The sequence below is a fragment of the Glycine soja genome, chromosome 1 (assembly GCF_004193775.1).
Source record: "Glycine soja cultivar W05 chromosome 1, ASM419377v2, whole genome shotgun sequence".
Taxonomy (NCBI): domain Eukaryota; kingdom Viridiplantae; phylum Streptophyta; class Magnoliopsida; order Fabales; family Fabaceae; genus Glycine; species Glycine soja.
The window spans coordinates 1,508,697-1,535,294 of record NC_041002.1 but is presented as its reverse complement, the minus strand read 5'-3'; the positions used below and the strand labels follow the sequence as shown (position 1 = coordinate 1,535,294).

The following is a 26,598-nucleotide window of genomic DNA, read 5'->3' as shown; positions in this document are numbered from 1 at the left end:
TATTGATAATTGTCTACCTATTACAGTAAAAACTTAATGAATCCTTATATAATCCTAAATGATATTAACGGATGGATAATATTTACTCAAGTGTCAACGTTATGTTATTTTTATCATAAAAACTATAATTTATAAATATCTAACTACATCATATATATATATATATATATATATATATATATATATATATATATATATATATATATATATTCTCTGAGCCACTTAATCATCCTTCTTTTGTTATCATCTAGATAGGTATATTTTGAAGGAAAAAAATACAAATTCAAAATACACATCTCTATAAAAAGCAAAATAACTATATATTTAAAATTTAAAATGTCACTTAAAATTATAAATGCGGGAAAATATATTGATGGGATATAGGAAAGAAAGAATTGCAAAAAAATATTTCAAAAATAAGTTATAAAAATTAACTTAATATAAAAACAATTAGTAATTGTAATCATTTAATTTTTTCATTTGCGATGATTATTCTTTAATTAATGTAATTAGGATATTTTGTTATGTAAGTTTTTCATTAAACAATCAAAGAAAAAACTTTCCTAAACATTTTGAATATGATTGTCTTGTGTAGAGATATTTGTAATTTGTAAAAAAAAAAGAAATAATTATGTTTAGAAAATAATCATTTAAAAAATTATTATGAATATAAAATTATCAACGAGATTGGGGTTTTATATAAATTTTGCGTCTTGGATCTTTAGACTCGTGGGTCGATGTGAAACCTACATCGACGATAATGTATGAATCATGTTCCATAATCCGAACATGCATTGTGATATTGTCTCTATGCTCTCTTCGAACACCAGCAACCATCACAAATAATGAGATGAATGGCAACAAAGGTATTCATGATTCCTCTTGTTCCAACAACTTAACATGATTTATTGTTAATTTTTATGAGTTGAACTTTTCATAACTATTATATTAGGAATTCCATTAGATTAAACTTGAGATTCTCTTTATACTTCTCTAATTTTATGATTTAACTATATATAATATTTTTATAGCAAATTATATATAATATTAAGATTAATATATTATGTGAACAAACTAGGTTAATTTGATCTTGTCCTATATTATCAAGTTTCCATGGCTAGTTGCATTTGTCTAAGCACTTGGAAAGACTAAATGGAGTTTAGTAACCAAAAATGAGTTAACCCTACCCTGTTTACACTTGGGTTGGCAGATTGGCCCACCAAATCTCCATAGAACACTCAACAACTAGAAGAAAGCTTGTGATTGTGAAGTGCGACAAAAACTTGAAAATGAGATTAGCTTGCACTTGTGCAAACATAAAGGAAATGGTTATGTCTAGAAAGTCAAGCAAATCAGTGTGACTTGCACCGTTGTGGTTACTTTGTTCATCGGATCGCGTTTGTGAGTGAGGGTCATTGTGCGTTATGATTCAGATATACATTTTTTTTTATTGTAATCAAATTAACTTTTTAATAGCATCTCAATTAATTGAATGGAAAATATTTATAAATGAATCAAGGTAATTTTGAATTTAAAAATTGTTTGATTACAATCAAGGTAACAAATAGAATAATTTGTTATTTTATAATTAAATTAATTATTTTGTAATAGTAACATAATTATTTTAATGAATTAAATTAATTATGCAAATAGAATATTTTTTTTCAATTAATTCGATTAATTAATTTGTTTCATTCATAACTTTTAAAAGTAACGACTTTTTTTTAAAAAGTATCATGTATATATAATTAATTACACATCAAAAATAATTTTTTATTGTGTATTTTGATTGAAATACGTAATAATTTTTTTACGTCGTGTTATTTAAAAAACAATAAAAAATATATTTTCATGATGTATCTCAACAAAATATACAATAAAGCAAGTTTCCATTATGTTATGAAGTGTCAAAGGTCCAAAATATTTTACAAAAACACATTTATGAAAAAGTGAGAGGTTTTAATAGTGAATTGGGGTCTCAATATCATACCTTACATCGTTAATAAAGAACATAACTTGTAGAAGTTCGTCCACGTTTGGGTCATAACCCATAGGTATTCATGGTTAAAAGCTTAGAAATAAATTAAAGTAAATAATAATAATAATAATATGAGACTAAAAAATTATAAAGTTTTATTTGAAGAAAATGACTAAAAAGACATGTTTTGAATTTGGAAACTAAAAAAATGTAAATTTTTATTTGAAAGACTAAAAAGACAAATCTCTGAATTAAAGGAAAAAGCATAATTCATCCAAAACTTTTTTTATATAGTTTTAATAAGAAACTATATTAAGGATGGTCACTTTTTGAGTATTGATTGGAATGTTGGGGATTCTTATGTTTGGAAGGGTAGTATTGTTGCTCGGGATGAAATCGTGCAGGGGCTACGCTTTAGGATAGACCAGGGTGAGAACTCTATTTGGTTCAATAATTGGTCTCATTCGAGATTTATTTGTAACCAAGTACCTTTCATTCATTTCACTGAAACTGATCTTTGCTTGAAATATCTCATTCAACATGACTTGTAGAGTACTGCTCGTATTTCTACCATTTTGCCTTTGAATTTCAATGATCTTCTCAATAAGGTGGATCCTTTCACCCACCCAAGTTTGACTGATAAATGGGTTTAGGCCCCTTCTTCTTATACTGCGAATTTGGCCTATAAATGGCTTGCTTCCAATGACTATACTCTCCATGCCAAACAGCTAGCTCCCTTTAAGTGGCTTTGGAAGCTGAAAATCTTGGACACCTAGCTGCTTAAGCTTCGTACCCCCACTGTTCCAACCAGTCTGAGGATGTGCTTCATTGCCTTGGGGACTGCCCTCATGCTAGGGAAGTGTGGATCAGTTTGGGACTTCTATCCCAACCAAATTTCCATGGTGATAATCCTAAAAGATGGATTAAAACCCACCTGTGTAGCAGCCATGTTTTCCTTTTTACAGTAGCCATCTGGTGGTGGGTCTGGAAATGGAGAAACAATAGAATGTTTGATGAAGATCATTGGCCTATTCAACAGCTTTTGAGGATCGTTTTTCATCTTCTTGAGGATCTGACTAGTACTGTTAAAGAGCAGGACTTTCTAGCCTTTATGAGACATGGGCGACCAGCTCGGCTGCTTTTAGTATCTCCTCACAAATCAACACAAATTTTCAACTTGTTTTATTCTTATCTCATAATTGTTTCAAATCAAACATATTTAATTATGAAATTCTTAAGTGATCAACTACCAAAAGATAGATGCCTCTTATTGGTGTGGTGTGTGACTCAAAAATCACCAAAACCACAAATGTGAAGGTTTGTATTAGTTGATATCATAACTGAATTCAATTGTTTTAACTGAATTAGTAATTTGGCGTCAAAGGAAAATCTTTTTCCCCTAGAGGTAGCAACTTGTGTATATATATTCTTAATCATGTAAATAAGTGAAAGGGTTTTTCATAGAGAGAAAGAGAATTCAAAAGGTAATAGAGAGCTAAAAGATTGAGAGAAGTTTTGTCATAAAGAAACGGAGAGAGATCAAAGCTAACTTCTGGTTATATTGAACTTATAATCTCCATGATAAATGTGATGATGATGAGTTACACTTTTCCGTGAATTTAGGCACATTACTGAACCACGTAAAATCTTGTTGTAGTTATTGACTTTGTTCTTTGGTGTGTTTGTTCGAACCAACAATTGATATATATAATACTAATTAATTCCTTTAAGTTATCCTCAATTATACAGTCTCATCCTTTACGGTTTTTGAATCTTTTTCATTTCGGTGTGATTCGTCTAACATATTACACCATGTGTCTATAAATTGAATGTAAACGATAGCTACCTCCATGAGTCATCTGCTATCAGTGCTGGTGGAGTTATTAAGGATCACCATGGTACTTGACTCATTGGCTTTTATGCGGTGGATGGCACTAGTAACATTATGAAGTCTGAAATCATGACTTATTAATCGTTTAATTTTGGCTTGGGACAAGGTTTATAGGTAGTTGTGTGTGAAATGGATAATGACCCCATTGTCCAAATCTTTAGCACGTCCGAACCATCATTTTCATGCAACTCTTATTCTTAGAGGTTTCATATGTTAAATAGGGTCTGGTATGTTTTTGTCCATTATGTCCCTAAAGAAGCCAACTCTATAGCTCATGCTCTTGCTACATGAGACTCCCGTCAAAGCCTTCGGCTTAGAATTTTAGATTCCACCTTTTTGTCTGTTGCAACTCTTGCATAAGGACGTCCTTAGTTAGGCCTTTGTTCTTTCTATTTAGTCAGTATAAAAAAATAATAATTTTTAAAAAAAACACATTATCTACTTTCTTTTCAACACATTTTTTTTATCAAAGAAATTTAACGTAATTAATTAAATAAAACAGTGAGTGTTATAAACTCATTGCTTTTTTAACATTATATTTCTAAGCTCTTATGTTTAATGAAATTCACCTGAATTCTAATGAATATTTGAGTTTCATTTTCCTATAAGTAGGTATTACTATTAAATTTTTTTTGCTACAATCTTATTATTAAATTACTAAAATTCATATAAATTTCATCTAATAAGAAAAAAAAATGCTCGGAAAAGAAAAACAATTGAATATATATTAACAACACTTATCTGTCTTATCTTTTGATAAATAATTACTCCATAAAAATACATTTATTTAGTCAAACTGCTCATCATCAAAGAAAACACATGTATCTCTTTAAAAAGAAGGGAAAAAATTATACTATTATATTTATAAATAAAAAAAAAGAAAAAAGAGTCCAGAAGGAAGAGAAGATATGGACGGGATGGGAAAATTGAGAAGCAAGAAATCAGAAAAAGAAAAAAAAAACGTGACAGCACACACGGTAAGTCAGCGCGCAACCACGGTCCAATAAGACGGAGCCTGTGACAAAAAGTAATAGGTGACTGCGGGTGAACATATCAAATCCCTAGTGTGAATCTTGCGTGTGTTTACTTGGAAAAGGAGTAGCGAGAAATTGCAGGCAGAATCTAGGGGTAACGCCTCCATTATCAGTCCTTTTTCAGGCGTGGTTTTTACCTAACCCTACAATTCGCCGATCCTTCCAGTTGGGGTTTTTCGCTTTCAGCGAAGAGCGGTGTATATAGAAACCCTATTCCCCCTATGCACCAGGGGAATTGAATATAGAAATAAGAAAAAGGCAAAAAAAAAAGAGGTTGAAAAAGTTGTATGTTAAATAGGTAATTCTGTTGTTTTTCGTGTTTCTGGACTCAGGTAATTTCTAAAGCTTATCTCGATTTTTCCATGTGCTTTTCGTTTCAGAATTTTAACATCTGCCAGTGTTTAGGACTTTCCTCTTTTTGTGTCCGTTTGACTTTGCGATTTGGGGCTTGGATTTAGTAGATCGGGATTGGGTTTGCTTGTTTTTGCTGTTTGGAACGATTTTCTGTTTATTTGTATTTTTTTTAAGCTGACTTTGCTTTTAGAAGTGATATTGATAGAGTTTTATTTATCTATTTTTTTTTGGAGTGGGGAGTGTTTTATTTGTTGATTTTTGATACGGTGTCTTTGGTTGTGGTTATAATTATGCAGTGTTTTTTTTTAAAAGAATTTTTATTCAGTTAAATTCTGTCATCAGGAGCTGAGCTGTTTCCAGGGAAAAGCATGTACAGTATGAACTCTAAATGCAGTGCTGGGTATGCATAAATTTATTTATATTCGTGCCTTTGATCAATTTCATGGTATTTCTGAAGTTTGTTTGATTTGTGAATTTCTTGATGTTTATCTGTTTATAATTGGTAAAAGAAAAAAGTTTATCTGTATCAACCTGTTACCTAGGTTAATGTGTGAGATTGCTCAATTTATACTGTGGATGATAAAGAAATTGCCCGTTGCATACTGCTTTCTTAATTTTCCACTCGGTGGCACTTCATTTTTCCTAAACTTCATCAATAAAACTACATATAGTGGCTGGAATGGGGACTGAGTGGGAATACCCGACCCCGAACTGGGACAGAGATAGGTATAAAATTATAGCCCAATCGGGGATCAGGGACGGGTATAATGTTGGGGAGCGGGACGGGGGATATCATAATCGTCCCTGCCCTGCCCTGCCCCGTTGTCATGCCGTCTCCTGCATAACTTTTGCTACGAGTGTGCAGTATAAATGAACTAAAGCTTCTGTGGCAATTGTAAGCAAGACAGCTCAGTTGTTAGGTGTTTATTTCAAAGGCCTTTCAGTGAGAATAGGTAGAGTTGAAGCCAGGGATTTGGTTAGTTAGACTGCTGATGCCATAGAAAACATGTTCAGTCATTTTTATGAGTTTATTTGGACTGTGTTGTTGAGAATTTTAAATAATAAAACTGGGATCCTCTTGGAATTGTTATTATTGCTTTTTATTCCTCAATTATCTATTTATGGTTTGTTGTACATTCAATATATTAGGGTTAATATTAGTTTTCTTGTTGTTCTAATTGGATTTTGTGATTTAGTTAAAAGCATGCATGGTTTATTGGTTTATGAACCACTTTTCTGGAGAAACTGCTGAGTTGCAAACTTGCAATTACAAAGAATTCATTTTTGGGTCTATTCATATTTCAGTTCCTATTTGACATCATTAGACTATTGAGATGTAAACTTCAACTGGGTACTATGTTAAAAATCTATTAATTTGAATTGCCTATCTACATTTTGGGTAGAACTAACTCTAATAAGATAAACGACTTTCTGCAGATATGTAAATTTCTAGAACAGTCAATATTTATGTCATCTGTTCCATTCTTTTCTGTTGAGTTTAGAATGTCTTCTATGTATTACCTTAAGTAGTCACATGACTAGCATGTGACCTTTTAATAGGTCTAGACCTCAATGCTATTTATGCTTTGTTAAAGATTTGGCTGATCTTTGTATTTGTGTAAACCAAATATAAACAGTTTTGGGGTTTTGTATTAATCAATCTTTTTGAGCTATATTATAACGTTTTATACATCTTTCGAACTTGCATTTTCCTTGGGGTTTTGCAATTTTTGGTCTCCTAAAGATCCATTGACATCAACATTAAAAATACTGGAGAAATATTTGATTTAAAATTGGATAAATTTAGCTTAGAATGAATTAGCATTATCTTGTAATTGAATTTGTTGATATTTAAAAACTTTTGAGTTTAATTAATATACTGTGTTTTGGATGTTGACCACTCTTGTAGTATATTTTATAAGTTCAATGCTCCATTTTTCTTAATCTTGTTGGAGATGGTACTTTTGCAGCATGTCACTTTTGCAACTGTTTCAGAATTCAGATTACTTATTTTGTTATGCAGGGAATACTTTTATTGATTAATCCCTTATTCTTTATTTGTTAACTTTATAATTATGTGTCCATTATCCTATGTATTCATTCAATATTCTCAAAAGTTTTAATATCCAGGGATTGCCAAATATTCTGGATGTTATGGTCTTCACCATTGCCACCACAGTTTCTTTGAAACTGCTCAAGGTTTAGGGTTCTATTTAACTTCTGCACCTGAGCTTTTATATTTAAGAGTGCTTATAGATATTGGGCTAGTTGATAGAAATGGAAGCAAAAATCGCAAAGGCATTGGATAGGGTTGCACTCAATCTGAAGCGCAAGCGAGCGACCCGATATGCTGCACATTTAAGTGGAGCTTCGCAGCCAATGTTAGGGCATTGGTCATCTCTTACGTCACAAACAAGCAAGGCTGTCAAACGCATGAGATTGGGTGGATATAGAAACAGGCTGACAAATGCTGGTCCTCATATTGGACGGTCCTTAGCTAGGCGTTTTTTGAATTATAAAAAGAGTGGGAGACTGGAGCGTTTGATGTTCTATGAGAATGGGGAATGGTTGGACTTTCCAAAGGATGTTGTTGACTTGGTTAAGAAGGATCTTGAAGTCAAGAAGGCAGCTGTGGAGATAGAATCAAATGGGTATCATCTTTTGTTTGATTTTTTACATCTGCATAAGGTGGACCTTAAAACTGGCTTGCAACAACCTATAGCTTTGATTGATGAGGCAGGGTGCTGTTTTTTCCCCGAAATCTATGCTGCTTCTGATGAAGAACCTTATAATTTGAGCAAACAGGAATGTGGAAAAAGTCCGGACTCATATGCATCTAATGAAATAAAATTACATTTAGAAGTTGAAATAAATGGTGTGGATCAATCCAGGTTGAGTGAGTGCAGTGGAGAGTCCAATGCTCTAGTTAAGGGTATTCAAATTGATACTAAACAAAACTGCTGTCAATATGATGTAGAAGTTGAAGATAGCATTAACAAAAAGGACTGTGGAAATGTTGGTGAAGACATTCAGCAACATCAAGACATAGGTTTAGATGCTTATACTGAATCAGTATATGGAATATTGGATCTGAATTCTGTACAAAAGATGTTTCTTAAGGGAATGAGTAGTTTTGGCAGTACTGATTCTGACATAGCTGAGATTTACCAATGCTCAGGTGCGTCAATGCAAGCACGATGGGAGCTGTTCCAGAAGCAAGCTGAACTTACCAAAAAGAATCATGGGGAAGCTAACATTCGGTATGCTTGGCTTGCTTCTTCTAAAGGAGAACTATCTACAATGATGAACTATGGACTAAGTCATTATGGATTATCTGGATCAAAGTGCACATATGGCATTGGTGTTCATCTTGCTGCTGTTACTTGCCCTGACGCCAGGTTAGTTTTGATAAAAGACTAATATATTGTGTTTATGTGGTAGGATTTTCTTCTTTAAAAATTTGACCATTTTCCTATCCAATATTACTGTAGTTCTGATTTTAGCCGTTTGTTTTATCCTTGTCCTGTACTTGTGTCATTTTTAAGTTTTAACTGCTGTAATACTCTTTAATAAGTTTATGCTGCATAACTTTTACTTAGAGGGTGGAATGATGAACATCTTTTCTTGTTATTCTTAATTGTTTTCTACTTATTATTTCTGTGATTGTTGTTTTTGTCTTTTTACTACAAAGTACAGTTTTTTTTTGCTGTTTTAACTTATGTTCTAATATTATTTTTAAAAAAAATTTATTATCTTACTTTAGATTTTTCTGTTCGAGTGCTTAGAGAAGGATTAATTTTGCCATATGTACAGTGTGCGTTATTGTGATGTTGACGAAAACGGGGTTCGACACTTGGCCCTTTGTCGCGTAATAATGGGGAACATGGAGATTCTCCAGCCTGGCACTGGTCAGTTTCATCCCAGTAGTTGTGAATATGATAATGGGGTAGATTCCATTGAATGTCCACGATACTATGTGGTGTGGAATATGAACATGAACACCCACATCTATCCGGAATTCGTTGTTAGCTTCAAAGTCTCATCTGATGCTGAAGGTGATATATTTTTCTTTTTTTCCTGTTTTACTATTCTTGTGTGTTTTCCTGGCAAAAATAAGTTGTACATCTTAATGTCGTGTAATTACTTTTCAATGGATTGAGCAAAAGACAAACTAATTTATATCCATGGTTCTTTCTTTCCATTGTGATGGAAAAGTTTTATAAGATGTTAGTATTAGGAAACAGTGTTTCATCCACAGATTGTTGATATCTCCTTGAGGGTCTATCTTACATTCATTAGATTAATCATTTCACTCTGGTTCATTGAAACAGCCAGTGGTTTCTGCTGCTTAGCTGTATAAATATGATTCTTTCTTTCTGATCATTTATTCAAGATGCATTTTTACAGGTCATTTTTGTGGAAGTGAGGGTAAGAATGTTTCTGGGGTTAATTCAGCCTGTCAGGGTCCTCATGGCTTGTTACATTCAGAATCTTCTACTGTAGATAATGTAAGTTATTTGATATTTGAGTTTTGCATCTCATGGTTCCCCAGGTTTTTAATGCTAATAACTATTTTTTAACTGTGGTTTTTGACCTTATATTTCCAAAATCTTGTTTTAATTTTTCTCTTGATATGGTAAAAACTGGCTGGTTGATCTATTCTGAAAGAACAAAAGCAGTTGGCATCTTGATGTTCCTTATAGAGTAATTGAATGTTTCTTGAGGCTTTGGTCATATAAGGTAGTCTAAGAGTTATAAGGTGGTGATTAAGGGCCGGAAGATTGTTGTTTTCACTGCTGTGAATTTTAGTTCCCGCATACACTATTTTCAGGCTCAGGTCTGTTCTATGGCTGCAAGACAAATGCTAAGTTTAGTGTTTTTAAAGGAAAAACATACCACTTTTAGGGTTTTATCATACTTTTGAAAACTGTTATGGTGTTAAATCCTGTATTGTTTAGCTTTATTTCTTATATATAGAGCATTACCCATATAATTTTGGATTGTGGGCTAACCTCCTCAGGGAAAAGCTCCTAGTATGGTTGCTAGCACCCCAAAAGTTCCAAAATCCCCTTGGATGCCTTTTCCTTTGCTTCTTGATGCTATCAGAAATCAGGTTCCTCCCAAGGGTATGGATGTAATCAAAATATATTATGAACAATTCAGGGTATGTACAATAGCTCCACTCTATGCTTTCCGGCCTTGATTGATGAAATACCACTAATATTTCATGCTGTTCTGTTCTTATTCAGTCAAAGCATATATCGCGGGATGATTTTGTGAAGATGCTGAGGTTAATAGTTGGAGATGGTCTGTTGAGAACTACAATAACAAATCTTCAGTTCAAGGTATGGATCTTTTTTAAAATTAATTTGGCTTTGAAATCTTGTGATTGGTCTTCAACTGTGGTTATACCTCCAAAGAAATCACTTGTTAAGTATATTAGGTTAGGCTACGTGGAAATGTTGTGCTTGTTTTTGCTATGTGGGTGTACCTCAAAACTGTTTAACTGGCTGCTTGCAGATACCTTCCGGTGGTGAATTGAAAGGCTCAATCAAGAAGGAAGTCTGAGGCTGTATTTCTGTGAGGTGGAGATCTTTCTCCTTGGAGTCAATTAATGTCAACTTTTTGCTGGATAAATCAAAATGAAGTTGTGATATTGTTATCTCTTAGGCAAACTATCTTTTTCATTTCCTTTTGCCATCTTTATTTGGACTTGAGACATACATGCAACTAGAACTATATTAGAGTTTAGTTTGAACTGTTCGTGATCAGGTGACCTGTCAATCAATCCTCTTGTTTATGTTGGATTTTATAGTAAAAACCTGAATTTGGATATTCCTTTTTTTTCCACTCTAATTTTCAAAATGAAGTCACTTTGTATTGTGGATTTGGTGTATTGAACTTCTTGTGGTGGTAATGGTGTTTTGAAGCATAGGGAAATTTTACTCCAATCTTGTAGAAAATTTAAGAAATCTAGTAGGTGTACTCACAAAACCAATGTTGGAAAATGACTACCAAAAAAAGTTTCTTCTTGGATTTCCCCGTGTTTGTAAAATAAGTTAAAGAAACTTGATCTTGATCTCTTTTTAGGCCTGGGCATCTATTATGATTGGCGGGGATGTGGACTGTGGTCTCGAAATAAGCATTCATTTTGGATTTTAACAAGACGAAAATAATGATTTTTATGTGGATAAAATGAAACTTACCTTTATTTTATAAAGATAATGATCATCAGATTTGCTAGAGTAGCGATAACAAGCATTGGTTTTAGATTTTGGCAGGACGAAAAAATACAAAGATGGAAATCAAAATTTACTCATTTTTATTAATTAATCTTTTTTTAGAAAAACTTAATTAATCATCTTTAGTAAAAAAATGCTACATCTTGCTTGAGAAAATCAAACTCAGTTCGAATATTAGATCTTGCTTGAGAAGATCAAAACCAGTTAGTAACGACTTGTTAGTTTTTATTAATTAATCTAATATTGTTTTTTCAAATTTAGTCTCTAATTTTTTAAATTCTTACAATTAAAACCTTTTAAATTCTTTTTTTTCTTAAAATTTTCATAAATTGAATTATCTAAATAATTTTAAATCCTTTTTTATTTAAGTTACAAATTATATTTTACTTAAAGACAGATTGAATTGAAACCCTAAATTTACATTCTACAAAGTTCTTTAGAATTTATCAATTTGTGTCTTTTGAATTTTTCAAATAATTTCCTACCATTCCATCTAAATCCCCCCAATTATAACAAAATGACGACTTTACATAGAACAAAACAATTTGGAAGACTTGATTATAACAACTTTAACAATTAGGAATGGCAAATTCAAGTAAAATTTATTAAAAGCCTAAAATTGGACATTTTAGTGAAGTGACCAAAATTACAATTTACTTAAAAGAAAAATGTGATTCTTTTACCTTCACTTTGATTCTATTAGACTTTTGCATTAGACGAGATGATAGACCAGAAAATCAATCATACATACATTTGGGTTGCATTTGTTAGAGATGTTAACCAATTGCCTTAGAGCATGGTTAAAGAACTAAAAATTAGAAACTTTCTATTAAAATGCATAAAATTAAGCTGCTTGTGACTTTTTTATGTTCTTTTATAATTTTCATAATAAATACATTTTTTTAGTTATTTAACCAATATTTTAAGGATACTGGTCCGTAAAATCCCATTTAAAGGAGTGAGAGGTTGAATTTTGTCATCATTACATATTGAACGGCTAATCACATTTTATATCAGCCGCAAACTCCTTGTCTCTTCCAACAAGACAGAAAATCTGTCTACCCTTCAGCCAATCATCATTTGGCTACTTTTCCCGCCATTCCTTTAATCGAAACAGTCCACAGCAGTTCAAAAGGTTGTATGACCAGTTTTGTGACCAACAAGTCCTTAATTATGTTACAGCATCCATCACTTAGTTATCAAACTACGGAGCTTTTGGTTTTGCTGAGTAGAATAACATCAATGAAGCTGTCTCTTATATTACATTTGTGGCAGAAAAACTTGTATAAACAAATTACATGTTACTCACTAATTTCAAGCATCATTACTGTGTACCAAGAGTTGTGTTACCTTCACTTGATGGATCCCAACCAGGGGGTTTGATGTTTGGCCAATCACCCCGACATCCCAATCTTATGTAGAGGCTTTTTTTACCTGAAAGATGATAGAGATGAAGTCAATCATGGGCTAATAAAAAATGTTCAAGTTTCCCATTTTCAATCTAAAATCCCCTCCTCTTTCCACTTGTAAAATGCCCCCTTAGTCATTTCACCTCCATTTTTGTTCCTTCCCTCTAAGGAATGATACTCATTGACCTGATGCACTCCTCATCTTAAACCTTCCTATTTCAGTCTTTCCATTTTATCCCCCCATGAAATAACATCCTAATCTCGATGAAAAGCAGTTGTCCGGGGTAGCAGTCCACAAATCAGAAATATTGAAGTGACCTACTCTAAAAAATTTTATCACTGAAATGAAACAACTAATGAATGGATTTAATCAACCTGAGAGCATTGAACCCACTATACAAGTAGGAAAAGTACCTGGAAGTTTCTTGTCTGACTGGATTAACTGTTTTAGGGCACTTAAACATGCTTGTGCCACACTTTTGGCATAAGCAGGATCCCAGCCCTGTAGCTTAACAACTACATCTGCATTTGTGTATGAAATTATGCCATCTTTGACGTTTTTATGGGTCTCCAGCCTTGCAGAATCTTCATCTGTATTTCAAGCTTTCCAAATCATTTAAACTGAAAACAGAATGCAGAAGCAACCATGCAAGGACATATGTATGTTGGGTAAGTGTGGGGAAGAAAAAGAAGGGGGAGGGAGGATCAATAAGTTTCCTTCCCTTTGTATAACAAAAATCCTCCAAAGTTCTCCAAATTGGTGGAATAAGATGTTTATAAAAATTAGTAAGGGAAGTTACATATTGTAATCTCCCACTTACCTTCCTCATTATAAAAAATTCCCAAACAAGGTGAGATTTATTTGAAACTTCTCCTTCCCCCAGTTCCCCTCCTAAATTCCCCACCCATAGCAGTAAAAGTTTCTGAATGACTTAAGTCAAGGCTCAGGTAACTCTAACTCTTTTTTAATTCCTAGTCAAGAATAAATTTGAAGGTTCAAAGCAAGGTTGGAATGAAGACAAATATCCTGTAAAAGGCAACCCAGATTGATTAACAGAAATTACCTAGTGCTTCAGTCTTTGACAACCAGACAGTAAATCCTGCATAAAGATGTTGCCATTTACCAGCTCTTCCAGCAGCACTGTGTTGCCCTCCTAATGTTGCAACTACTGCCCTAGCATGACTGGCAAACCACGCAGATGCAGCAGATAAAATCTGTTAGTTCCCCATAACAAAATGATTCGGAAAATGAAATGAAACCATTGACTTACCTACTTATGCTTTCAAGTACAGCACTTTCTGCTTCTGCTACTGAGTCAGAGCCTTCAGCGAGCAGCCCTGGAATTCATTACACTTGTTAATACACAGCAAAATATAACATTTAGGTCACTCCAAATACTCTGATGCATGCATTTGTTGCATCCATCTCCACTGATATTAAAATAATATGCACCACAATCGTAGTATCTTTCAGGGAGGGGAGAGGGTTTGACTAAAGAAAACTGTCAGTTGACAACAAAACATAAATTGCAGCAAGAATAATGGAGGGAAAAGGGAGAAAGACAGTGTGCAAGGATATGGTGAATTTATATATGAAATGTGATAGAAGACAACTGAAGCTTCAAACAAATGCAGCATTTTCAATCACAAAATTATGGGGAAAAAAGACATCATTTTCTCCCTTTGTAACAGATGTGTCAATGAAAGTAACAAAATGGCTACAAACTGGCACTATCAGATCTCAGCAGCTTCCATAAGATGCTGACTCTTCATATGCTAAGAAGAATTGGCATATTCCTTTAGTTTCAACTTTCAGTTTCGACCATTGAAGTGAGGTGTACCTAAAATTAATGGAATCTTATTTTGCAAGACACCAATGGAGGCAATCCTTAGATTGATCCTAGAGCTCCATTAGTAGTATTTAAGATGTTAATGCCAATGACGATACATAGTATTAGAATATTAGTATACAGAAACTGTCTCAATTACATACTTGTCAGAAACCTGCAACACAGACGAAAAAAAGAAAAGCTTTGTTAATGAAAAGCAAGGAAAAGCAATCACACTCACATGAATCCACAGTCTGCTTAGTATATAATTCCAGTAACTCTTTCGTGCTCAGTGGAGTGTACCTGAGAAGGATACCAAGCACTAAATTTTATAAGCCATGATGAAAGTTACAAACCAATCATCTAACATTAAAGTGCATCATCCCTTGATATTATAATGTCTCTGTAAAATGTGATTTAAGTTTGTGCAATTTTGAATACATCTAGAGCTGGACATGCAGCAGGAAAAGATCTTTCTCAAAAGTGGTAACTAATATATGCGAAACTGGAAACAAGATTCATATGTTATTGGGCAGAAGATTCATATTGATAATTAAAATCACAAATGGACTCAAGATACCCAAGACCAGTTGCTAGCTCTTGAGCCACTTTTTGATTGATTTCGGTTGAATCACCAACAAGATAGATGGATGTCCCTTGCAAAAGTTGTGGAGATCCTGCAGTAAGTGATTCCCAGGACTCCATGATGTCAGGCCATTTCAAATCTGGGTCCTGTTTCTTGAAGTTCACAACAAGTTGATCATCATCTATATACCTGTCCAAATCAGACAAATCACTAAGAAGCCAAAGACTAGAGCCAGATTTTTTCCAAGTACTTTCAAGTGCAGAAACCAACCATATTGTTTCGGAGGATTTAACCCTATCAAAAAGAGGATTAGTTTCTATGAGTGTGATGGGAGATCCTGGCCGCAACACTCTGATAGCTAAAGAGGTATCATTTGTATCAACCAATATATCTCTGGAGCTTCGGACATCCAAACCTCCTATGTTTAATCTTAACTCCACCTCCGAAGAACCATCAGAAAACTGCATGTCGAATTTGATAACTAGCTAGTATCAGATATAAAAAGAAGTGTATTTCCACACAAGAAAAAAAAGTGTCCACTCGGACAATTAATCATCATTAAACATTTCAACAACCTTAGACACTATTAGGGCCTGTTCGGGTAAGTTTCTCTAGAAGCACTTCTAGGGGAAGAAAAAAATGAAATGAACTTCTCAATAAGCTAAAATGAGTTCTCCATATGGAGAACTCATTTTAGCTTATTGAGAAGTTCATTTCATTTTTCTTCTCTTAAAGAGGCCCTTAACCATTTGTGAAGTATATTCAAGCATTAGCGCCAAAAGTAAAGACTGATAATTGTATACAATCATATTCATTTTATTCTTTAACTACTTGTAAGGCAAAGCTAACAACCATTAGACATTTCAATAACTTCATGACACTATTAACAACTCGTGAGACATATTTATCCATCATTAGGTCCTAGTCAACTAATTACCCATTTTCTTAAAATTTCAATTTAATTATTTAGATATTTTGGTTTTGTTTGTGTTGGAAGAAAGAGAAGGAAGGTATTGATGTTACCTCGTAGGTGGTGGTGGACACGGGGGCGGTGGAGGAACACTTGCAGGGACGGAGACGAAGATAGTGTTTTTGAGGAAGAGAGAATGAACGCAGTGACAACACATTTGGTTTTAAAACTGAGAAGTTGAGGTTTCTGGTTGTGGGGTTTGTGGAGAGATAACAGAGACGAGCAGGAACAGTTGCCATTTCAGATAACAATATGATACTATGATGCCTTCGTTTTTGCTTATGTGGTTCCTTGGACTTGGGCTGCTCCGAGTAACCCAATTTCTTGCTTCTTTCTTCATTTGGACACTTCACATATCTAAAACATTTTATTTCATTATTTATATTTCTTTATCTCTAAACCTTTATTTGGATCGTATACTATATAATAGATAAATTAATGGTTTACCAAAATTTTGCTCATCAAGATTGTCTTCTAAATCAATTCATAAGAGGAAAAGGTGACTAAAATTTAATTAAATACATTGATTTTTCTCATGTTTTTGAAAACAGGAGCATAAGTCTTGCTGAGTACGTGTTAACAATTTGACTCAAGAATATAAAAATATTCTACAGTTTATTTAATGTTTTTAATGGGCTGGTTTATTCAATATTATTAATTATGATAAATTTATTTTCTGGTTCAGATTTGGAATTGATTATTTCAGATAAGAAATATACCTCCTAAACCATTATATTAACTGAGTTTCCAATATTTTTATTTGATTTTTCAAATCCATTTCCCCTAATCTTTTTTCATTATATCGTTTTCTTTTGATTGTCATGCCCAAAATATTCTTTTTACTTTGTTTTAGTGATAATCATCTACTTTTTTTTTCCTGGGATACTATAATCATGATAATCATGATATCTTGTGTGCATGTTTGGATTTAAATTTGCAAACTTAAAGTTTAAATTAAACTTAAGTTAGCAAAAAGAACTCAAATCTTTCTTTTGTAAAACTGAATTTTAAGACAAAATTTTCATTGCAAACACACTTTTGGAGGTAACTAAACATGATACAAAAATGAGTTTATTCTCCAAAACTACTTCAACTTATAACCATACATGCTTTTAATTGTAACATTCCTGGCATTTGTTTTTTCGCCAAAACATATACATGCCTTTTTCTTTGGGCCCAAACACGTGCCTTTTTGCAGGGGTTTCCTTGTTTCACACGAGCCCTATATGAATAGGTAATTGTTGTTTCCACTTTTCCTCTTTACTAATACACTCCCCTTTTCTTTTTATTTTTCCAAATTGCCATTGTAAATGCACACTTCTCCTTCATCACTTTCTCCGTCACGCTCTTTTGAAAAGCACACTCCCTTTATCTGCAAATTTACCAATTACACCATACTCCCAATTTTGCCTTGTGTGCCTAGAACCCTACCAAGCATCTCAACATTTACAAGAGTTATGTTGAAGAAAATCTCAATCCTGTGAAGCTTCAATAGTCAATCTTGTTCTAAATTGATTTCACGAAACCCTAAATGTCAAATCAATCAAAGAAATTCCCATGTCTCCTCCTTCAATGTTTCTTTGTATGCTTGGCACTTGGAACCAATACCATGTTTGTTGTAGTTGTAATAATAGGTTTAATAATTATAAATTTTTGGTCAGATATGTAGGATACTTGTGCATATTGTGTGAGATTTTGGAGGATTAGGCCAACACGTTTCAATATCACATTATCAAGGGCAAGCGGAAAAATTCATGTGTGCCAATTTAATACACTTACATTTCATTTGGTTTTTGAGAATTCTTAGGAATATCCGAATAGGAACGTCTGGTTGGGGGGTGGGGGGAGGGGGGAGTGAATTAACATTGTCAAAAAAATAAATATTTTGATTACAGAGGGGGGTGCAACACTTGTAAAGACCATTGTTGGCTTTTATGCTATGTGTCTCATTGTAATGTTGGGTGGCATGGGTAAGGCATACCTTTTCCTGAAGAATGTGAGGGAGGAGTGTATATTTACAAGGGTATTTTAAGGAAATAAAAAGAAAAGGGAAGTGTATTAATAAAGAGGGGAAGTGGAAATAGTAATTGCCTATAAATATCTACAAGAGGTTGGGCTGTGATTGTTGGGCTCAATGGATTTCTCTGTCTAGACCACAATTTTGTGTTGGAGGTTGAGATTCCATTTTATGAATCGCATTATTATTGTAAGCAATGTGACTGCATAAGGGAAGTTTATAAAAATTATAAATACAAAGATAGTTTGTAAATTTGAACACAAGTACAGGAATCTATTATATAAAATAAATTAAAGGTGATAAAAAATAATTTTATAGTTATTCTCCCCTTTGAATTTTTTGCTTGACACTTGTTGTCACCTTACTTTTGTTGATTTAGTCTTTGAATTGTTTACTCCATGCTTGTTATGTCAGTCCAATTATTTTTTAAATTTTATTTCGAAATAATGTCACATTATAATAGATTACCACAATTGGAATTTGGAAAGCCCTTAACCAACAAAATTGAGAAGACCTATCTGATTAACACATGTAATATATACAGTATATATTTGCAGACAAGCCAACACATTATCTTCAGTAGAGATATTTCCCATTATGCATGTAGGTAATGAATGGGTCAATTATAAATTGTATGTGTTTTAAATAAATGGTTGTCGCGTACACATACGTCTGTTTTTAATTAATGGCACATTACATTATTGACACACTGGACCCATTCTACGTCTACGGTGTCACTGCAATGCTGACCAAAATTTATTAAGTTTTTGGCATGCGAGTCAACCATACTGAATTATATTAGTCACATAATAGACAACAAACAGAGACTGCAAAAAAATTGATGGATCCAAAGGAGATGTTATAAGATGGGAAAAAAATTAAATACGCATAACCATGTACATTAAAAAACAAAAGCCAGCAAGTCACCGTAGGCGTGACACATAACAATAAGAAGATTAAGAAAATATTGTACTGTGTAAAAGTTAATAAAAGATATTGATAAAATGGATCATTTTTTTTTTTTTTTTGTCTTTTCAATTTTGAATGGTCCACACTCCACAAAGCCACTGGCATGCATGTCTGAATTCCTTTTGAAATCTTGCTCTCATGAACTTAGGGTTCTCTTCTCTTTAGTCAGTCTGTTACTTAAGAACAATAATAATATAAGAAGAAGAATAAGTGGTCCACATGCATGATGTAGGTGTATATATATATAAAAAAAATTATAAAGAGAGGAAAAGTGGATTGCTATATATTACATGGCAAAGCATTGTTGTGATTGTTGTCGCACAACAGAGATAAAATGTTTCAGCAAACGTCACATCCTGCTAAGGCCAAAAGCATTAAAAGGAAGTAATTATGAATGAATGATTCACAGTTCAGACTCTTTGGGATAAAGATAAAGTCATACTGACTCTGGCCCCTGACAACTTCCGTCACCACCTACCCCTCAACTTTAACGAATACCACACTCGCCACCATTATCATTCAAAGGTAGCCATTATTAATTCACATTATATTAGTGTTACAGAACATTATAATTAATTCTCTAGTATAAAATTAACATAAAACATTCGTTGTGAGATAGTAGTATATTTGAAACAATACCCTTTTAATGGTATACTCCATATAGATTCAATTATGTCAAATTTTTTATTCAAGAATAGTAAGCCAAAACTCACGAAGTTGTACATTATCAAGAAACTGCGCCGAATCCGAAACAATCCTCAGCAAAACAAAACAAAAAAATAAAATCAGTACATGAATTAAAACATAAATATATCCCAAATTTGAAGTGAACTATTTAAAGTAGAAGTGAGACTGAATTTGAAATGAAATTAATCTTCCAAATGTTCCACTGTTTCAGTGTCTCTGATTTCTAGAGACGTTTTTTGAGCCTAGTGAAGTGATTTAAGGGTTGTTTGAGGAAGATATATGAATAATCAAATTAATGGTAATGAACCTCCGAAGAAAAAATAAAGAACCAAATGGATCGGAACATAAAATGGGCCACAAAATGGCGTAGCAAAGTATATATGATTGCTCTTTTAGTTTGGGTTTTAAAATAAGCTGTCAAAACTTTATGGCTAAACTTGATTTGAGGTCTTTTCTTTTGACAAGAGAATAGCTGAATAATTAAGAAAATCCAATAGCTAAGTAGTCCGGCTCAATTTTTATAGAGACGACTCGGGTTATATTTTCTTTGTCAAAGATAGTTATTTTTCAATATATGGCATGCATCGTATTAGTAGCACATCAAGAGCTAGGTAATTAAACCTTATTTTTATTTGAATGGAGTAATTTTTTTGAATAAAAAAGAAACAAAATGTAACATTTCCATAACTATTAGTTGTGTTTGATTTGACGTCTGGATACCAAATTGAGATTCACTTCTCATGAAAAGTTAGACTTCTTGCTTGTTCAACAAATCATTTTATTTCAAATTTACTCTTCTATTGCTTTTTTGTTGTACGTAAAAAAACTACAAACACAAAAATCAAGTTACATTAAATTTATTACTTTTAAATAAACTAAATTCCATGCATTCTTTCAGCCGTAATATAAACACATAATATCAAGCTTATTCTATTTTTATTAATAAATTTCAACCAAACTCGATCAAAATAAAATTGCTTAGTTTAATTTTTATTTTTATTTGAAGCTAACAAGACCCAACCCATGATCATAGTAAGTCCAAAAAAAAATTAAGGTCCATGAACTAGAAGATGTGTCCCATGTACTTGAAGAGGAAGAAGAAGAAGAAAAAAAATGAAAAAAATAAAGTAGCCCGGCTTGAATGCTGGGCAGAAAAAGACTGGACTGGGGTTGAATAGAACGGGAGAGGGGACTACCGAAAGAAAGAATGGTCACCATCGCATTTGAGAGATTCTCTCTCTCTCTTGCCCGCACTGCCCGTAGATGTGAAATAACACAATGCTAAAATGTGGTCACAGAGAGAGAGAGAGAGAGAGAAGCGTCAATCATAAAGCAATGGATTGCTAAATGATTTTGCCTCGTTCCTTGTGTTGTGAATTCTGTTTCCTACCTTCCATTTCAATAGCCCCTTTTATTACTCACTTTGCTTATTTATTATTATTATTATTATTTTATCAAATGTATACGCGATTAAACTTTTCCCACTGGATTTACCTATTTTAAAATAAAATGATATTCTTAGTTACAACTTCTTCAGGTTTAAATTGAAAATCAAATCTCATATTTTAATTAAAAAATTCAAATATTAAATTCCTTGACTCAACGAATAGTTATTTATTATTCATTACTTCATTGTTACTCACCCCACCCCTCTCTTATGCATGCCTTTGACCATGCCCTAGTTATAATAGCTACTACTATGTCTTGTTTTTATTTGTACAAGTTATTATTATTCCACTTCCACTCCTTTTTTCACTCTTTGACATGTCACTTCCGTTGTCACGTGCGAAGGATTTCTTCAAGACATAAATGCATACTCTCTCTCTCTCTAATATTATTTATCCCCTTTGTTCTCTACCTATGACTATGTTGCTATTTGTTATGTTTCCACATTCTCTCTCTCTCTCTTGAAACGCAACAACAGAATGATGCCTTTGGCTCCCGCGAGAATTTCGCCTTATTATGCGTCGTCTTGTATTCTAACACGTCGCTAGCCTCAATTTTTGTTAATTTCTCTCTTTTGTCTTTTCTCCCACATCAACTTGCTTCTAGTTGTCGCTCGCACCAACACATCGCTGTTCCACTTCCTTATTCTCTTACACTGTCAAAAAACCCTATATATATGCCTAACTCTTTGTAGATCACGATTATTGAATGAAAAGAAAATTATAATTGAAGTTAATGTGAATTTTAGATTCAATCGTTTAATTTATACAAGTTTATGTATGATTACTTTGTTTAAATTATTATGGTATTTTTTATCTTTTTAATAAATAAAAAAGAAAAATTATTCCAGAAATTTAAAATTTTCACTCTTAGTTAAAGTTCTAAACCATGATTTGCAATCGTTCCCATTTTGCCTTTAAAAAAATTATTTGCAATTGTTCCTGCAATAATTAATAAAGCTTTAAATGTTTGTACAAAAAAATCGTAACTGTATAAAAAATTACTTAACCAAAGCTACATACTATACTACAGTAGTTTCGAAGCATTTATTTTCATATGATTTATTCATATCATATAGGATTTTCTCTAATATTATAAGTGGACAGAAAAATCATGTATATTGCTCCAGTTAATATGGTGGGAGCAGGTAAGAACTTGACAGATATTAATTTTAGTGAACAAAAAGAATATGAAGTAATTAATCTTTAAATCTTTTATAAAAATCAAATGTTGTCTCTTTAAGCCAGTTAATTATAGTTAAGAGATATCCATTGTAAATATACAATTTTTGTAATATATTTCGTGTACTTTTTATTCTCTTCTTTTAAGGTTACTTGAGCAGCGTTCTTCTCTTCAAAAAATAAAATAAAATATTATACTCTTAAACCCTCTTTCTTACTTCTAATGAAGGGGATGTGACACAGACGTCCATGCCACTTACTGTTACTCATGTGTTTAATTTGGCCAAATTCAAACTGGTCAGTTCAAACTCAAGCCAACAACAACAACAAAATAATAATAATAATAATAATAATAATAATAATAATAATAATTCATTAAATTAACCAATTGCGTAATTTGGATAATCTACATAGCTATGAAAATACATAACCCAATTCAGTAACGTCTCACATCAAACCGAGATGTTAACTCTGGTCAGGAAGATCATATTTATTTATTTTTAAACAAAAGGGGAAAATGTATTATGAGTTGAAGCTCCATCATATATTCATGTCATTAATTTGGGACCATGGATGAAAAGATCCATGTCATACCATAGTACGTCATATTTAATTCACATATGATACACACCAATTAACCCATATGAGAATGGATATATAGAATTACTCGAATATACCTAAACCTAAAAAATCGCCTTTCCAATTAGCTTCTTTCCATTAATATGCTAAGTCTTTCGCCTTTTCTCATGCACAGCAAGCTAGGACTACAGAGCACGTTCCAAGTGAAATCAACTGCAACTCTATCTGATTCATTCTGCTCAAAAGCAAAAAGATAAATAAAATGAAAAAACTATATAAGAAATGTTCTTTTTATTTATAAATATTGAATTGATTAGTATTTTGGTGCACGATGTCTGACATGAATACTGAACATTAAATTGATTGCATGAAAATTCGATGGCACAAGGTGTCAGCTAGAGATGGGCCCTCACAGAAAATGAATAAAACGACGACGCATGGGTGAAAACAAGGGCTCCAAAACGGGCTTCACCTCAGTGGTCGTTTTCGACGTTCTCCATACGGCATGCAGATCTGACGGCTGACAGAGAAAGGCTTCATTCACGACATTGACGTGACACGTGGGTGCAGATCGTCTACCGAGGATTGAATCATACCCTAATGATGAATAAATTATTTGAACTATCTAGTAGCATGTGAAGTGAATCACTCACTATTCAGTATGCGTGTGTTGTAGTATACACTACACTACACTACACTACCACACCTACACTATGCCTGTCAAAAAACCCAATTCTCTGCATAATTTGTTACTTTTGTCCCCATAATAGTATTTGTAAAAAAATCTCATTGCCATAATTTAAAATAAAATTATTTTTATTAAAAGATAAAAAATTATATTATTATAATTTTTTTTAACATTTCTTATGAGTTTTACAAAATAAATGCTTTTTTTAATTCTTTAACGTATCTTAACGATACTGATTAGTAAAATTCAATATGTTTTAAAAAAAATCTGTTACTAATAACATTAGTATTAATCTTATTTTATATTTTATCATTTTTCGTGTTGAAACAGAACCTATAAGGAGAAACTAGAAGTAGTGAGGAAGACTGATACTTAGAGTTTAAGAATACTAACTTTAGAACTTTGCAAAAATAATAATACTAAGCTCAAGAGATGAGAATACCTAATGTAGACATATGCATATATAAAAATAAGGTTTAATTACTCATTTGATCCCTATAGTTTTATTATTTGTATCTTTTAGTTTTTATAATTTTAAAGTAATTTTTTTAATCTTTATAATTTACATTTTAATTCTCTGTTAGTCTCTCTAATTTAAAAGTGATTTTTTAAGTTCTTATAATTTGCATTTTAATTTTCTTTTAGTCTCTATAGTTTGAAAATGGTCTTTTTAATCTCTATACTTTATATTTTAATTTTCTTTTAGTCTTTATCATCAAAATATGAGTAATATTATTAATTACAATTAATTACAAAAATATTAACAAGTAATTCGTAACTAATTTATCGCAAAATAATTTATAATAAAAAATAATTGATAATTTATAGCTAATTATTTTTATATATTTTTTTGTAGTAAAGACTAAAAGATAATTAAAATATAAATTATAGGAACTAAAAAATCACTTTTAAATTATAAGGACTAAAAAAAATTAAAATATAAAATATAAGGACTATAAAAACCACTTTTAAACTATAGGAACTAAAAGAGAATTAAAATGTAAATTATAAGAACTAAAAAAAATCACTTTCAAACTATAAGAATTAAAAAGTACGAATCGTGAAATTATAAAGACCAAATGAGTAATTTAACCTAAAATTAATGAATTCACAAGCATTCTACAAAGTATTGAGAAGAATATTGAAAGCGTGAGAAAAATTTGAGTGAGTAAGTCCTTGAATTATTTCAAAATTTTCAATTAGGCCCCTAATCATTTTTTTAATTGGGTATTTAAATTTTTATTTCTTTTTTAATTAGGTTCCTACAATTAAAAGCACAGACCTATTTAAAAAAGAAATATCATTTCAAGGATTCAATTAAATCCGTATAAATAGAAGTTAAATACGAAGAATATATTTATTGTGCTTCCATGTTGAATTAATATTTGGCAGATTTAAAAAAGAGAACAATAGCACGAACTAGTAACTACTAAGGTTGACTGTTGAGTAGCTCAAGGCTTTAGAGGGTTGTTTGTTCTCTGGCTCCTTCAGTTATTACTACTGTTATTTTGGCTAGCTCCTCTGCGATCTGCTGTAAAATACGTATTCTCACTATACCTATGCTATTGCTATTGACCGTGTACGGGTTCCTGCTTTCTGTACCTATTTTTTCAAATCTTGTTTATTTATTGATTAATAATGAATGTGTTTTCAGCTTCAGCTTCAAGCTGCGTTTTAACTTTTTATAAATTGATTAATTAATATAAGTGAAGGTACAGATCCAAAGGGGAGGGTCCTAGTACAGAAGTGACGCTGCCAATTGTAACACTTGCATGGCAAGTTTTTCAAAAGTAAAAAAGTAACACTGATGAAAATGAGACAACGTCAAAAAGAGATGAAACAAAATGTTCCCAACTTTTTTTTTTCCTACTTGCTTACTTTTTCTTTCTTTTTTCCCCCCCTTTTCCTTTCGGTTTTAGGATGAAATGTATGTATAATGCTTTTGCACTGTTGTTAGGTTTATTTTTATATATTGATGCGTATGTACCACTTTATGATTAGCTCAATTTGTCAATAATTTTTTGCTCATTATTACTTAGGCCAACCTTTTAATTCCGAATGAAATGGATGTAGACCATATATAGAAACTTGAACATAATGGATAACTCGTTAACAAATTAATTATTAAAGTACTAATGTACCAAAATCAAATGATGAGATAGCTTTGTCGTAAAGAAGTGGGGAAACAAGAAAAGAGCGTATATCTTGATTATGAAAGTGAGTCCATCTCTGTCGATGAACATTTAGAAATTTACTTTCTTTTTAAAGTAAATAAATGTGTCAAATTTCACCTAAAAATTCGTTGAAATTTAATGAATGTCCAATAATAGAGGCCTTAATCATGAGCTGTGGGACTTGCGTGCAGAAATTAAAGTTTGGAATCTCATAATTAAGTTACCAAAATCGATAAGATTTCATATGTTAATTACTGCATCATTGCTACTTCAAATATATATATATATATATATATATATATATATATATATATATATATATATATATATATATATATATATATATATAAGTACTAAAGCTTAATTAGGTGGAAGCTTTTAGCTGGCTTAGCTTTTGTCTAAGCTATTTAGGACAAGCGTCCTTAAAATTAACCCTTGTTTCCTAAGCAAGAAGAAATGCGCTTTTAATAAGGACATAATTTTACCGTCCTTATATAAGACATAGGTGTACGATTAATTCTTTATGTTTTTTTTTAAGTGGGTTATTCTTTATTCTGGGAAGAG

At 32.1% G+C, this 26,598-nt stretch overlaps 2 protein-coding genes across 4 annotated transcripts; one reads left to right on the top strand and one right to left on the bottom strand.

The window, feature by feature from the left end:
- Nucleotides 1-4,948: 4,948 nt before the first annotated feature.
- Nucleotides 4,949-11,146, top strand: LOC114408509 (inactive poly [ADP-ribose] polymerase RCD1-like). 3 transcript variants are annotated; one of them, XM_028371592.1, is made up of 8 exons: nucleotides 4,949-5,201; nucleotides 5,600-5,657; nucleotides 7,388-8,655; nucleotides 9,071-9,312; nucleotides 9,665-9,765; nucleotides 10,278-10,421; nucleotides 10,507-10,602; nucleotides 10,778-11,146. In XM_028371592.1, exons 3-8 carry the CDS (start codon nucleotides 7,535-7,537, stop codon nucleotides 10,823-10,825), a joined length of 1,752 nt encoding a protein of 583 aa, XP_028227393.1. In that variant the 5' UTR covers nucleotides 4,949-5,201; nucleotides 5,600-5,657; nucleotides 7,388-7,534; the 3' UTR covers nucleotides 10,826-11,146. The 3 variants fall into 3 exon arrangements, with proteins under 3 accessions (XP_028227393.1, XP_028227386.1, XP_028227402.1); XM_028371585.1 differs by having other exon boundaries at nucleotides 4,949-5,235; XM_028371601.1 differs by lacking the exon at nucleotides 5,600-5,657 and having other exon boundaries at nucleotides 4,949-5,235.
- A 1,297-nt stretch (nucleotides 11,147-12,443) lies between these two features.
- On the bottom strand, nucleotides 12,444-16,602 carry LOC114408503 (probable inactive shikimate kinase like 2, chloroplastic). Its single transcript, XM_028371571.1, has 8 exons — nucleotides 16,347-16,602; nucleotides 15,594-15,784; nucleotides 15,318-15,512; nucleotides 14,979-15,040; nucleotides 14,180-14,246; nucleotides 13,973-14,091; nucleotides 13,323-13,499; nucleotides 12,444-12,933 (listed from the first exon to the last, which is right to left on the bottom strand). Exons 1-8 carry the CDS (start codon nucleotides 16,530-16,532, stop codon nucleotides 12,824-12,826), a joined length of 1,107 nt encoding a protein of 368 aa, XP_028227372.1. The 5' UTR covers nucleotides 16,533-16,602; the 3' UTR covers nucleotides 12,444-12,823.
- Nucleotides 16,603-26,598: the final 9,996 nt, after the last annotated feature.

What these genes read in the sequence shown, in the direction of transcription:
- LOC114408509 (XM_028371592.1), top strand. Translation starts at nt 7,535, where the DNA reads ATGGAAGCAAAAATCGCAAAGGCATTGGATAGGGTTGCACTCAATCTG. An exon ending in AGTCTCATCTGATGCTGAAG is followed by an intron (nt 9,313 to 9,664) that starts GTGATATATTTT and finishes GCATTTTTACAG; the next exon opens with GTCATTTTTGTGGAAGTGAG. An exon ending in TAACAAATCTTCAGTTCAAG is followed by an intron (nt 10,603 to 10,777) that starts GTATGGATCTTT and finishes GGCTGCTTGCAG; the next exon opens with ATACCTTCCGGTGGTGAATT.
- LOC114408503 (XM_028371571.1), bottom strand. Translation starts at nt 16,532, where the DNA reads ATGGCAACTGTTCCTGCTCGTCTCTGTTATCTCTCCACAAACCCCACA. An exon ending in AAATCCTCCGAAACAATATG is followed by an intron (nt 15,513 to 15,593) that starts GTTGGTTTCTGC and finishes TGATTTGGACAG; the next exon opens with GTATATAGATGATGATCAAC. An exon ending in GAGCTAGCAACTGGTCTTGG is followed by an intron (nt 15,041 to 15,317) that starts GTATCTTGAGTC and finishes TATCCTTCTCAG; the next exon opens with GTACACTCCACTGAGCACGA.